The sequence below is a fragment of the Cimex lectularius genome, unplaced genomic scaffold, assembly GCF_000648675.2.
Source record: "Cimex lectularius strain Harlan isolate CLEC.00 unplaced genomic scaffold, Clec_2.1 scaffold75, whole genome shotgun sequence".
Classification (NCBI taxonomy): Eukaryota; Metazoa; Arthropoda; class Insecta; order Hemiptera; family Cimicidae; genus Cimex; species Cimex lectularius.
The window spans coordinates 1,549,862-1,564,969 of NW_019392758.1; the positions used below are offsets into that span (position 1 = coordinate 1,549,862).

General features: G+C 32.6%; 1 protein-coding gene across 1 annotated transcript in view; it reads right to left on the reverse strand.

Moving 5' to 3' along the window:
* Nucleotides 1-1,061: 1,061 nt before the first annotated feature.
* The window catches only part of LOC106661077 (CD109 antigen), a 32,544-nt gene continuing 18,497 nt past the window's right edge, over nt 1,062-15,108 (reverse strand). Inside the window, exons 2-29 of the mRNA XM_014384219.2 lie at nt 13,204-13,359; nt 12,945-13,125; nt 12,704-12,872; nt 12,535-12,647; nt 12,338-12,478; nt 12,085-12,276; nt 10,778-10,849; nt 10,483-10,707; nt 10,233-10,419; nt 9,696-9,877; nt 9,364-9,615; nt 9,146-9,295; nt 8,932-9,071; nt 8,696-8,859; nt 8,009-8,232; nt 7,771-7,947; nt 7,515-7,697; nt 7,143-7,379; nt 6,885-7,069; nt 6,726-6,828; nt 5,490-5,690; nt 5,239-5,425; nt 4,945-5,174; nt 4,092-4,253; nt 3,842-4,035; nt 3,612-3,786; nt 3,439-3,544; nt 1,062-1,419 (exon numbers count right to left, since the gene is read on the reverse strand). Coding sequence (XP_014239705.1) covers nt 1,214-1,419; nt 3,439-3,544; nt 3,612-3,786; nt 3,842-4,035; nt 4,092-4,253; nt 4,945-5,174; nt 5,239-5,425; nt 5,490-5,690; nt 6,726-6,828; nt 6,885-7,069; nt 7,143-7,379; nt 7,515-7,697; nt 7,771-7,947; nt 8,009-8,232; nt 8,696-8,859; nt 8,932-9,071; nt 9,146-9,295; nt 9,364-9,615; nt 9,696-9,877; nt 10,233-10,419; nt 10,483-10,707; nt 10,778-10,849; nt 12,085-12,276; nt 12,338-12,478; nt 12,535-12,647; nt 12,704-12,872; nt 12,945-13,125; nt 13,204-13,359 — 4,894 coding nt within the window. The 3' untranslated portion in view covers nt 1,062-1,213. The remainder of the gene's footprint in view (nt 1,420-3,438; nt 3,545-3,611; nt 3,787-3,841; nt 4,036-4,091; nt 4,254-4,944; nt 5,175-5,238; nt 5,426-5,489; nt 5,691-6,725; nt 6,829-6,884; nt 7,070-7,142; nt 7,380-7,514; nt 7,698-7,770; nt 7,948-8,008; nt 8,233-8,695; nt 8,860-8,931; nt 9,072-9,145; nt 9,296-9,363; nt 9,616-9,695; nt 9,878-10,232; nt 10,420-10,482; nt 10,708-10,777; nt 10,850-12,084; nt 12,277-12,337; nt 12,479-12,534; nt 12,648-12,703; nt 12,873-12,944; nt 13,126-13,203; nt 13,360-15,108) is intronic.

Sequence of the window (15,108 nt, forward strand, 5' to 3'; positions counted from 1 at the left end):
TCATTTAAAATTATTTAACAATAAATACGATGATAGATGTTATTGATTTATACAATATACAAGTATTTTGGACACGAACAAATAAATAAAAAATATATTTTAAAAAAATTGTACTTTAAGGATGAAAATGTTATCAGTTTAAAGCAACCATCTTTCATCTATATAAAATTGTAGTCATTATTATATTTATTGCCTATCGCAAGGCACACAATTCAGTTCATTCCCAGTATCACTCTTAATTTTGTAATAACAAATTATACACTTAAAGTATGTGGAGTATATATATAAAAAAGAAAAGAAAAAAAAAAACAATAAAATACTAAGTCATTTTGGACGGAAGTAGAAGTTAGTGAAGGATCCTGTGATATCTTTTTTTTTTAATGATATAATTCTATATTTTTGACTGAATAAATTTTGTTTCAGCTCATTTGGCACCAAAAAATAACTTTCCAATTATCACAGAATAGAATAAATGGATGCAAAAGTAAAAGAGCCAGACAGACATGAAACCTTTGTTTGAAAAACACACAACAAAAAATATATAATACCAATTCAGACTTTTCTTTTTTTCTTCTAAGAATTATTCAAACATTTCAAAAATAGAAAAATACAATACAAAATTACATTCAGAACTAAAACATACTAAATAATCTTTGATCACTTTATCAAATCCAAATCAGATCAAACGCAAAGATACAAACAAAATTATATTAAAGAATTCAAAGCACAGGAATATAAGATTCACCCAATGCTAATCAATTAAGTAGCTTACATTAAAAAAGATCAATAACTTGTTTAGTTATTTCGTCCATATTTTCCACCAAAGAAGTGTTTTTTCCATTATTTCAAACTCTATTTGATTTATTAAAACTGTAGTCATCTGTCTGATTTAATTACTATCAACTTATACAATTTATAATAAAGATGAAGGATTACTTTTTATTACAATCGTTGTGACATGAAAAAAATCTTAAAAAGTTAACGATATATCTCTAATGTGAACTAAGTTAAAATCCATTGGGTTTATTACAGCATGTCTTTACTAATATATTACTTTTTGTCTTAATACTTAATAAATTCCCTAAAAGTTTTAAGTGATAAAATGGGACTAGGTGGGACGGAATTGGATTCTCTTTTTATATTGTAGAAAATTCTGGTGCTTTAGATATTATATATTATCCCTCTATTGGGCAATTAATTGTTATCTCTAAAGTCACAAGAAGCCGCTTTTATACGATATGTAATTGTAAGTCGCAAGAAATGATGACAAAATAACACAGATTAGAGTGGCTCCTGATGACACGAGTGCTATCGCTGAGTTGTATATCGGACAGTATGGGCACTGACTGCTTCCACATACTTCACAAATGTTCAGTAAATAAGTTTGAATCGCGTCAAATATCGTCTCGTTGAATCTCTCTAAAACAAAAGAAAACAAATATGCCAGATGAAAAAACAATGTTGATATATAATGTCATTTATTTGTATAAAATAACATCAAAAATATATTTAAAAAATGGACATCACTGGTCTGTCAGACATGTTTTGTCGTGGGCTTAGATAAGCAAACCAAAATCAGTAATGAGCAAATTACAAGTTCATCATCTTGCAGACCACAGGAAGTAATTTCATGAGGGGGGGATTGGTAAATTAAAAGGCCATGTCAGACCTTGTTTCAAGACTGTATAAATGAAAGGAACTGGGCTGAAAAGTTATTCTTCAGACTTGACTCCAACAGATTTCCATCTGTTTAATAATTTGGACAACATTACAGGAAAATGTTTTGGAAATATTCATTTACAGAGAATTATCTGACTATATTTTTTCTCAAAAGACGGAATTTTTCAGTTATGGAATTAAAAAATTGGTTACACATTGGGAAAAGTGTGTACAAAAAAAGGTGAATACTTGGAATAAAATTAGTTTGATATCATAAAGCTTTTTTACTAAGCAACCTTTACCTTGAAAAATGGGCATTTTATGTGAGACAACCAGATAAAACAATCATACTATTACTAATAATGAAACCTGAAGAATTTGAGTTGTTTAGATGCTTGTTATAATTGGTTGTTGCTTCTCAAGTAGTGTAATCCGAAAATTTTTTTAAATTGGACTTAGATCTCTCATCAATACGTGTCTTCTTCTGACCAAGTTGTGCAAGTCCTTCCTTCAAATTTTTTGCTTGATAATCAAACACTAATAATAATCAATATATTTGATAGCTGACAGCTAATAATTGATTTTCTTCTTAGTGTGACTTTAGTGCCATTTAATTAATTCTAATTTATCTGTTTTTACTATTTTGGTTGGTTTCTGTATAAAGTTCATTGTAACTCCTACAAAGCACTGTTTGATTGAGAGTGTTGTTTTACAAAATATACTATACAATTGTAGGGGTTAGGTAGGGTTAGCGTTAAGTTAGGGACAAATTAGGTTATGTTAAATAGGGTTAGGGACGAGTTAGGTTATGTTGGGGGGTAGGTAATGTATCGATGATTCAACTTTTTCTATAAGCAAACAAAAATATATAAGGCTTAACAGTTAAGAGTTAATTTCAAGACCTAAAACTAAAAATGGCGAAATGTCGAAACACTTCTGACAGGCTAACACCAAACGATGATTCACAGGCACGTAGTAACCTAACCCTTCCCTAATCATATCAAACCTAACATAACCTAAACCTAACTAACCAAACCTATGTTGCCCTTAACTTAACCCTAACCCTACCCTATCACTACAATGACTGGTTTTGGCCAAATTACAAGATAGATTTTGTGTTATTTCACTGTGTGGTATGCAGAGTTATGAAACTGTACTTAGGTGTTTACCGATCATCTTAGTCTTTTTTTTGTAATCGCCTTCAACCACTATGGGCCATTCAGGGCATTTTGGCCTTTGGAAGAAGAACAATTCAAGAAATGAAGGATCAGACCCAACAAGTCCTTCCTTCAAAGAGGCGTGATAAGTCAAAATTGACTTGGTGATTGAATAATCAAGTTACACATCAACATTTTTCCATGAAGTAGAGAAAATAAATGTGAGTGCAACTTAATTTCAAGGCCTAATACTGAAAATGGTGAAATGTCCGAAACATGTTTGCCCAACACCAAATTCGTGGATGTGTAACATATTTTAACATAACCCTAACCCTACCCAACCCCCACCATGATCGGGTTCTACCAAATCACAAGATTGATTTTGTGAGATCTCACTGTGTGGTCTGCAGGTGGATGAAACACCATCTCTCCTGTTTGGAATAAATGTTCAAGAAATGGAGGAATAAATCCAACGAAACCAAATAAGCAAATAACTTACACTATTTGCTGTAACAACCCTCCTCAAATCGACTACAACTCTGTTCCTCTCCCAGAAAGGAAAGTCAGCAATTTGGGACTTGACAAGGCTTACTTGGAATAAAAGTACTAATTGAGAACCTACCTGGAGCGTAATAATCATAAACACGAACGGGCAAAAATCTTGACATGTTAGCTACTGGGTACCATCTTTCAACTGTGAAATTTACACATATGTCTGTTTCGTCCAGCTGAAAAATCAAAATAATTAATTATAAATGAATCTAGATGTAAACAAACATTTTTGAAAATATTTACATAGTCAAAATAAAATATGACTTTCTGGCCATTAAATCTCGCTCTTTGGAGGTTCCTAACATTCCTCGTTAAAGTATATTCATCGAGTTTTTGTTGCTGGATTATATAACCAGTGGGGATTGTCACATCGAGAACTGCCATTCCAGATCGTACGGACTCATTAACATTTATCCATCTAAAAAAACAACATATTAAATATAAAAGAAAACTATTTAACCAAGCAGTAATACCTTTGACAACTGTTGTAAGTGATATGAGACTGATTTCTTCCATGGAAGTTAGCCTTTGTAACCAGATGGAAAGCCTTGACAGGTGGTTGAGTCTGGAACCTTGCTATGTCAACGTTATATTGAACCGACATCTGAAGAATTGCATAACCAGCTCCATGCGCTTGCACTTTCACCGTACCCCAGGCTTGTGGTATCTAAGAAGTTTAATCGATTAAAAAAAAGAACCTTAAAACAGTTGACAATATTTTACCTCAATCCGTTGAAGTCTGGCAATGTTATTATGATTGACATGCATAATCTTCGTTTGGCCTGAAAGCGCTGTTGCTTCAATTTTCACAGTCAGCTTTGAGACATCACGCAACCTATTTCTATTAGTATACTCTATCAGAGCTTGCATTGCCCAAGCAGTATCCTGAAAGAAATTAAACCATAATTTAACTGTAAAAATTAAAGAAAAAAGCTATAAGGGGAAAAATTACGTTATATGATTATAATTAGGCTAAAAATTAAAATAGAAAAAGCTTTACTTCACTATCAGAAATAAGAAAGATACATATATGAGGGTTAAAAAAATGCTACTCAAGGTCTACTCTTAATATAAAAATATTTCTTGATTGTTGATTGATAAGATGGAGCATTATTTGGACAGATTAAATACAAAAAATTAAACACCAAATACATTTATTTGTTTAGCGCTGTTTTACCTACTGAAGCCATTGTTCATGTGAGGCTAGGCAAACGAAATATATACATCATGCACACACATATAAAATAAAAACAAAAAATTGCACCATGAAACAATAGCCAGCAAAAAATAGATCAAGTTTTAATTCTTGGGTTGGGTTTTTAAATTATATTATTCTCTAGTAAGATAGCAGTGAGCATCCAAAAGAAGAGAACGATGCTTACAAGAGATGTTTCCAACATCAGCACACATTTTTATACACTAGAAGTAAAACATAAAAATTGAAATTTGATGGGATTTTTTAATAAAAGTTCTTGATAATAAATATATATAGTTAGTAGCAGTCTTATTTTTAATATTTTTATTTGTCATTTCGGAATTTTCAATGGTATAATAAAATATATGAAGGACAAAATACCTGAGTTGAAGCCCAACCGCCATCAGTTAATCGTTGTGAGTTCAGCCATTTGACAATCGAATGAGTAGTCAACTCTTGACGTGCCACATGCACTAAAAGAGCATAGGCGGTTGTTTGTATGTTCGACGCATCGTATCTGTAAGGCAACCTTGGCAACAAGAAAGGCTTTTGGTTTTCCATTTTGAAAGGCGGTAATGGAACTTGCTCTCGACCCCAGTACATGTAACCACCTAGTTGAAACGGTGAAAATACAGAATTATTTCATATTAGTATTATGTTGAATTTAACACTAACCTTCGATTCGAGCGTGGGTATTTAAAATCATAAATGCCATTTCTGCTGCAGGCGTTTTACTAAGCATCAATGCATATGCTACAATGGCTACCTCAAACGGATCGCCATATTTTTGCAAATAGACTAGATTACTTTCTAACCATTTAACAGCACGACCTTGAGCTAAGGAAACATTTGTGCCCAAACCCTACACAATCAGTAAAAACATAATCATATTTAAGCAAATATATTACATCAGGCAAAATACATACGCCAGCCAAATCTTTGACTGTATCCAACATAATAAGAACGTGTGCCGTAAGTGAGATATTTCTAAAGCGTAATCTTTCATCTTCGATACCACTATACCAGTGAGTTGTATTTACTTTCCTATCGGGCATCCATGTGACCTCATGGAATGCTCCATCATGATTTTGGTGCAACAAAACCCACCTCACAGCTTTTGCAATAACCTAAAAATAAATACTATTAATAAATGTTACACCAGAAAACTAATGTTATATGTATGAATATTTTTTTTAAAGATAGGACAATAAAATAATATGCAGGATTGTATTAAATGAGTTGCAAAAAACAAGAGAACCTTCCAGTAAAAGTAGGTAAAAAAAACTTAAAAAGACAATTTGAATTCATTTTATAACAAACAAAAATAGATATTTTTGGGCTTGAATAGCTGGCTGAGGGCAATTTTTTCATCTCTTATGTCCAGTGTTCCCCATAAAAATCAGATTTTATCTCTGGATTTTATCCAATGTCCAGAGTATTACAACTTTTGGAAAGTTGAAGTTCTCTTCTTTCCGCTCTTTGTTCTTCTTCTATGTCAACAAGGTTTAGATTTTATGCCATTATAAGAGAGAGAAATATGGATGAAATAAACAAAACCTCCTCAAACGTTTTATTTTATATTGCCGTTGCTAATTTATTTACAGAGGCAAAATTTTCGCCACATGCAGTTTATATAGGTCTAAATCACTGTAAAGTTTCCTGCTGATCAGCCAATTCATATTAAAGTTATCATCATTATTGTGATTTAAAAAAAAATCAAAGGGGGAAAATTTGACAAAAATAGACCTTTCTTGTCACTACATCAAAATTGTATTTAGGGGTTGGATAGTGATGAGGATATGAAGGTTGGATGGTTAGATTGTACTGGGGATGGGCTTGACTTAGATTAGAACATTAAGTTAGGGTTAGGGATATGTTTGGCTTAGGTTACACACTGTTAAGGTTAAAAATGGGTTTGGGTTAGGGCTGGAAGACATAGTTGCAATTTAAGTACATAATTTGTGACCAACAATCACGACTTTTTTTTAATGCAATAACAGCATGTTTTTGTCTTGTCCTTTAATTGGCTATGAAATGTCTAGGAAATATTCTGAGCCTAAGAATAAATTGTAACTCAACAATAAGGAGATTGACAAAAAATGAGTAATATATTCTCATTACAGTGGGGCTTACAATAAAACTGATCAGAACAACATACGTACAAGTGGGTCAATGTAGATGAAGTTTTCCCATTCATAAAATGTTGCCTCTTGAAAAACCTTTGCACAGTATGCAGTAAGCCATACACTTGGTGAAGAATGGTTCCTGAAACATCATAAATTGTACAAATTGTATGAATTTTTTTTTATTTGATAGCTTACCAATCACTCCTAAATAAACTGAATGATCCATCATCATTCATAAACGAAAGGGCTCGTTGATATCCTATGTTCATATGGTAGAATGATTGTTTCTCTTGAGTATGGTTTCTTTGGTTAATAAGCCTCATAAATAATGTTGTGTACATGTTGGCAGCGAAACTGAACATCGTCTGTTCAGCACAATCCTAAAATTTTTAAACATTTTAATAATAACATTACTCTACTCAAATTATGAAAGAGGAAAAATTATGTGCAAACCATTGGAAGATTTAAAAGTGATGTAGCATTAACTGGCATCGTCGGGAAAATTGGTCCAACAACATCTCCCACAACAGAAACATAAGCTTTGTTCGATCCAAAAATGTAATATCTGTCTTCTTGATATGGTATAATCGGTGTGTCAGTAATATTCACATGCATATATTGGAATATATATCCTCTGGTGCTTAGATCCAATAAAATAGACTGATGACGATACTGGGGTAGTCCATCCGGCTATAAAATTAAATTAAGCATTTTAAAATAATTTGAAACAATTTTAAATAAGCATCTCGACAAACATAACGTAAGTATGAACAGAAAATACATGTACTTATAAAAATCAGTCTAAAAACTATAACTTAGACATACCAAAACATGTAGATTCTTTGTTACTGTATCTTTTCCCATTAGTGTAGAGGCCATTACTGTGACTTTAATATCACCGAGTCTAGTAGGGACAATAGGTAAATAGACGATAGCTGCATCTTGAGCCTTAATAAATATAAAAAATTGATGTTCTCCATATGAAGTTCTTGGATTATAAGATCGCACCTACACAGAAAATGTTGAAACGACCCATTAATACAAACTTAGAAAGTTTTACAGTTGTATAAAAGTTACATACGATTCCATCCATCTCAACGTGGACGAATTTATAATCTTGCGATCCGGCTAACACGACCACAGCTTCTAAATTCATCGTCATGTAATTGAAGACGGCCACCCTTACACCAACTTGTTCTCCTTGATGACATATTTCCGGAATTTCGACATTTATGTAAAATGGTAGAACACCCATATACTAAAATAATTGTAAAATAATTAATTATAAGTTGATAGTGAATAAAAACAGAATAATTTACCTCTATTGGTTTTGTTAGCATACCAAACCCTAATACCGGGCTCATTCCAATTGCAGAAACAATCCAATGGGCAGGCCTTTGTGGTACATCAACCTCAAATATAAAACGTCCATGAGGACCAATATTTATATCATGCCATAGCCAAACATTTTCATAATGACGCTGAATTTTACTGAAACGGTTCATACGGAAATTTAACAGATCTGTATAATTGAATCGCGGACCTGGAAAAAAATTAACAATTAATTCAACTCTTGACAATTCCATCTTATAAACAATATTGTATAAAAATTGTAATTTTAATTATAAACAAGAATTATAAAATCAATTAATCGTGGATATGTAATCTAACCTATGCCAAACCCCTATTTAACATGACCTAACCCTGTTTAACCAAACACATCCCCTAAATCTAATCATAGCTAACCTAACCCTTCCCAAATCCTAACTAACCCAACCCATCCCAATCCCTACATAACCTAACATATCCCAAATTCAATCTAACTCAACTACCTAACTTAATTCATTCCAAACCCTACTTAGCCTGTCCCTAACTCTAACCCTACCTAACCTAGCACAAAACCTACTCAACATAACCTAACACTAATCCTACTTAATTGCACACCCAGCAATGCAAAAATGGTCATACACAAAAAAATTCTATCCAGCCCAAAAATGTTTTCTTACATGCAGCTTCATCAGTTCCATCTTCACAATCCATGTAGCCATCACATTTTTTCTCTAATTTAAAACATCTTCCGTTTAAGCATTCTGCAAAGCCTTGAGTATCATTGCAAAAAGTCGATCTTCTTGACACCTCTACATCAGAAAACACAACTAATCCAGCAAACCTGTAACAATTTGTCAGTTACACATAAAGATACACAATATAGTAAAAAGCCAAAATAAAAAAAAAATATTACGCAAAAGTTCTATTTGCATCTATCCCATATGTTGAAGAAGGAAAGTAAACTAATTCTTCAGGATCACCTTCATGAGAATGCCAAACCTGTGAGTAGGTGCCATTTGTTTCTTCATCAAAAATAGCCATTTTTTGTAATACCTACAATATATGTTGGTAAATAAAAAAAAACACTGAAAAATGGTATTACTTCATTAATATAAACAATGCAATACTTTTGCATAAGTGAGTTCATTTCCTCCTTGAATACTGAAGATGGGTTTATCAATTGCAGAGAGCCCAACGTATGCTCCAGGTTCTCCATATATGGCAATTTCCACTTGTTTACCTGTTCTGGCTTTTCTGTTGTTTATCAGGACTGTGAACTACACAGGGGAAAATTAGTAAGACGATCAAAGGGGAAAAACAGACAACTTAATTAACAACTACTTACATTATTTCTAGAAATGCCATTTACTGGGAATGTCAAACTGTCAGCAACAATATTGCCATATCTGCCAAAAGAGTATACAATAACAGTCGCCGCAGGAGACATTTCAGCAGACAAGGCGACAGCGAACGTTCTGATGTTGTTTTTCATAACCTCTTGGCTGGTATAAAGAATGATTCCCTTAGCCATTACAATATAATCGAAGCTTTCCATGAAAAAATTACTTTGCACGTGGAATATAATATACTCTCCGACCTGTGAAACATTTTATGTAATTTGTATTTCATGTAATCAATCGTATGCTTCTACATTTACAAACTACACATAATATTTACCTTAGCATCTTTGGTCGATGTCGTTATTTTAATGTGGTGGTTGTTAGGTGAATAATGAGCCATCAGAAGCAATTCAGTCTGAGCCCTTTCACCTAAACTGTCTCTAAAATAAGCTGAAACCTTAATGGATTCAACATCATTAAGAACCTCAACTGGATTAGTACTACTGTCTTCATCCAATCCTAAAATATAAATTAAATAAACATTTTCATCAACTTAAATATAACTTAATATGTGTTGTTTATTTAATTGTTTTATCAATGTCTCATTTCTATACAAGCATAATTATTCATTTTATAAAATCTCAAGCTTGAGTTATTGTATAAAATCTGTGGGGTGATGGACTTGCTGGATCATCTCTTATTATCTTAGTCTGCGTATTGCTGTTGCATTTGTCTTGGCAATTACATTAATTGGATTGTATGATTTTCATACAATGTTTTTAACTGAGATTGAAAAATGGTTAAACTTATAGACTAACATAGGAAAAAAATTTAAGTTAAAAACTAAGCAACAAAAACTGGTTTGAATTTATACCCAATTTTTCACGGAGATCCAATTTGAAAGGCCATACACCTAGAAACTCGGATGACATTTTAATTGCTTCTATATCTAATGAACGTCTCCCTCTCGACTTCATCACAACTTCGGCTGATATCTCCATTCTTGCATTTCTCAATCTTTCGGCTGGTACAGGAGAACCATCATGAAAGGAAACTGCAATCTAACAAGAATGCATTAGACGAGCATCATTTGAGAAGTCTTGTCTTATTGTCTTTTTACATACATATGTAGAAGTAGGCATCGCCGGTTTGAACACTTGAGGCGAACCGCCTAGAAAGTTGATCTGAAGCGAAGAATTGAAAATTCGAGAGACTGAGCTGGCAGTTATGATTTCATCGAGAAAACGTTCACCGACTGTAGCAGTAACCATGATTTCCATTCCGTCAAGTGACGGAAAATGTTTTTCAAGTTCTGACATTGGATATTGGAATTGGTACACTCCATCAAACTGAAAGTAAGTGTTTTCATTTATAATTTTATAACAAAAAATATCAGGTATTATTACCAGCAATACTTACAAATCTTAAATGTGGTACTGTATTTGGTCTGTAGTAATCAGATGCTGACAGCCAAAATGGAAAAGATTCCTCCTGAAGAAAAAAAAATCCATTAAGGTTCCCATTTATATTAAAATTTTAATATACAGGTCAAACAAACTTTTTAGGTATTAATACATATATGTTTAGTACTCATAATTGACTATATTAACTATTTTAATTAATTATACTTTTTATCTAAGGTCTTGGTTGAGATAAAAAAGGTAATAGTTAGCAGGATTTGAACTCACAACCTTCGACTCAATACGCCGCTGCTCTAACCACTTGACCTATCATGACAATCTCATCCAAGACCTTAGATAAAAAGTTTAATTAATTAAAAATTGTATGTATTGTTTATCAGTAAAACCCCTCTATAGTGACCACTTCTTTTAATGGACAACTTTTACATTCCTCCATTAAAAAAGAAAAGAAAAGTTCCGTTGCTTCTCACATATACTGTTCTGTGTTAATTTGAATTTTGGTAATCTATTTTTGGGATAGGTACAATTTGGAAACAATTTTCTTTCGCAGAGAAAGAATTTTCTTTCTTCTTTGTGTTTCATATTTTTTTCTGAAAACACTTTGATTTTATATGTTTTGTTTCTTCTTCAAACGCTTCTTTTTTGTATAGGAATAAATTGTTCTGGCTTTTGTTAACTCTTTTTTTCTGTGTCGTATTTTTTTTGACAACTACTTTGTCTTTATACATTCTGTTTTTCTTCAAAACTTTTTTTTTTTTTTAACGAGGGTTAGCAATAGCAGAGGTCATATAAACCCTCGGGGTGCCGGTGTTTTTGAAAAAAAGCCCATTTGTAAGTATGTCGGGTTCGAATCCATCAGCCTTGCATTCGAACCCGGGACCTTACAGCAATGAGCACCGTGTCAACGCCTAAACCGTTGTGGCCACTGACACCCCAAAAAAACCTTTCAAACTAAGATGTTTTGTTATTTATTTTATTTTATGTGTGTGTGTGTGTGTGTGTGTGTGTGTTTTAATTGTAAAAACACTTCTTGTGTGTTCATTATAGAGGGGTTTCACTGTATTATTATTTTTATTAATGTAGCAACACTTTGAAAAAATTGGACGTGAGTTCTGAAAAACGTGAATCTTTGAAAAGTTCCTGTACATTTTAATAAAACAAAATTAAAGCTCTAAGCAAAAAGCTGATAGCTGTAAGATAAATATTTCAAACCTTATCACACTTAATCACCAAAGGTTGTTACTATTTTTCGGTTAACAGTTTTAAGACAACGCGATAACTTATTTGGAACATGATGGTACTTACAAAACTAAAGTACTTCTCTACGACTGTGTTAATATCAAGATTTCGGTAAGTTTTTTCTTTATTTATGGGTTGAATGGTGGCTTTCAGGGTCAAGTTTCCATGTACTGGAGCACCGTTTGTATAATTTGCCATGACAGTTCCAGTCAAATATTTTTCTGTGTTAAAGAAAAAAGCGGGCATCGTAATATTCACCTGAAAACAGGGGGAAAAATTAAAATAGTGCTATTTTCAATAAAGAAAAATATCAACATACTTCAAATCTAGTTTGATAATACTCTTCAACCCTAAATGTATATTCTTCAACTTGACCTTGTGCGGTTGCTTGTATGGTCCAATTTCCAAATGTGGGTTGGTCAGAAAGTTGATAGTTTAAAGATACTGTACCTAAATTAGACTAAAGGACAAGTGTTAAATTAATTTCAATGTAAGACCCATTTTTTAGTAATTTACCTGTTTTGACAGCCAGCGTCTCATTATGTACCGTTTTGGATCGAGCATGTACACATCAACGGTATTATCAAAAGCTTTAAGCTCTGTGTTGATTGGGATCACTCTGAATTTTACTAAAACATAAAATCTTTAATTGGCAATATCCTAATCAACACAACCAGGAGCTTACCAGTATCTCCTTGCATGTATATTGGTTTATCTAACTGTATAAAAATTGTCATTGATCTTTGTGAAAATGTAAGTTTAGTTTCATTCACAAATGCTGAACCACCATAAAGAGAATCATAGAATCCCTCAACTCTTAGTTTATAGTCACCGACGACACTTGTTGGTGGCACCTAAAAGAAAAGTAAACTTGAAAATAAATACAGATTTAGTACAAAATATTTACTTAAATATCGAATCAATACCTTCATCATTAGCATTTCGGTAATGCCAAGTTTGGTTGGTCTACTTGTTCCGCTGATTTCTACCCCGCTGCGCTGGATAGAGGCTCTTATGATTAAAGGATATTTACTTTTCAGAACTGTTGCAGTAAGTTTGTACACCTGGCCAGGTCTGACTATTTTACTTGCTACTATAAAATAACTCCTAAAACAAGAACAAGCAATAGAAAAAGAATTCAACCAAGAACTATTCAACCAAAAATAAAAAATAATAAAATCTTACGGCTCTCTTATTATTATATTATTATTGTCAACCACGTTGTTCCATGATGGCATTTGCTGTTTGGTACTTGGCCAAGATCTATCGTCCATATTCCCTCCTCTATTCCCATCTTGACTTAAAGACGGCCCAGCAAAAAACATAAATAGAACACAAAGGCTGAAACAAAAGACATTTAATAATTATTATAGTAAATTAATACATTATAATAGAAATTAATTACAATATATTAATTATTGTAATTATAGTTAAATAAAAACAACATATCGTATTCGCTTTTATATAATTATTAAGACAATAAGTAAAATAAAATGTACATAATTTACCAGTCCAACATTTATCAATGATGAATACTCAGAAATGAATAGGTATATTTAAAATTTATTCTTGTTCTATTAACTTTAATTAAATTAACCATTATTCTTGTTAGTTGGATAAAACGAAATATAAAATACAAACCAAAAACAAACAAATGTTAATCCTCATTTTTAATAACACATTTACTTAAGAATAGTAAACATGAAGATTATGTTATCTTCACCATATTATTATGAGAATAATAATATGGTATAATATAATAATAATATGGTCAATATTATTGTGAGAATGAGTCATTGAGATCACCAGGAATTACAGTTATTGCTGCAAGATGGAACCCTTTCCATAGTGCCCGCCAGATCCTAAATGAAGTACAAGATGTTTTGGCAAGGCCTTTATCAACTTTACAAGCACGTCAATACGAATCATTTGTGGGAGTTGGTCTCACATCGTATGCCCCTTTGGGACGATCTGCAGCAACAGCCTACCACCACAACTCATGAGAATCTGGCGCAGCAAACGCCTAGAAGAGAACACCAATTGGAATGCTGTTATGTTTACTGATGAGTAGCGTTTCTATCTGTGTAGTGATAACAGGCACCGAAAAATCTACTGAGAACAGGGTATGCGTACAATGCCCCAATTTGTGCTCCCTTCAGTGCAGTTTGGGGGGGGGGTGTAATAGTCTTGGCTGGGATTTACACTGGAGGACGAACTGGATTCCATATTGTTGAAGACAACAAATCTATTTCTACAGAACTTATTTAGCAGTACTGATGCAGTGCCTGTAGCAGAAGTATATACTATTACTGTTTGGTAAACTATTAGCTCAACAATTTTGGACTGAATTCATATCCTTCATAAATGGCTCCTTGGACAATTTTACAAAACAAAGGAAAACTTACTGATATCATAAAATGAAGTGAATTTCACACAATAGTAAAAATGATGTACTATATCACAAGAATTTGAAATCTCTTCTTAAATCTCCTTTGTTACAATGGCCAATACCAAAGTTATAAACTTTTTTTTTAACTTTTTCCCTAAGTATTGAAGAAATTTGGACAAAGTCAGAGGTAAAACTAAGTTGACAACCTGCAAATTTTGTATTTCACTACATAACTTTTTCTTACTTCACTACATTTTGATTTCTGTATTCATTATATATTTTTCATCTTCCACTATTTTTTTTAATCATATTTCATTATTTTTTTCACATGTTACTATATTTTTTCATATTTCACTACACTACATTTTGTTTTTCATATAACTACATATCACTATATATTTTTCAGATCCTAGATCTCACCTGGGCAGAAACTTTGGTCAACAATGGACAATGTCCATTACACAACCCTAGTCCTGGGTGTGCCGCAGTCTACCATCCACGATAGTCTCCAGTGGTTTAAGGCTACCAAAAGTTTCGATCAGAGAAAAGTGAATAGTCTACCACAATGACGATAGCTAGAAACAATCAGTTTATTGCTCTTACCACACTATGGAACCATCATTTAATAACTTCTGAGAGAAGAACTCAACTCCCAACAGTCCATAATGTAAGGGTGAACTATAAAACAGCATTAGAAGGCT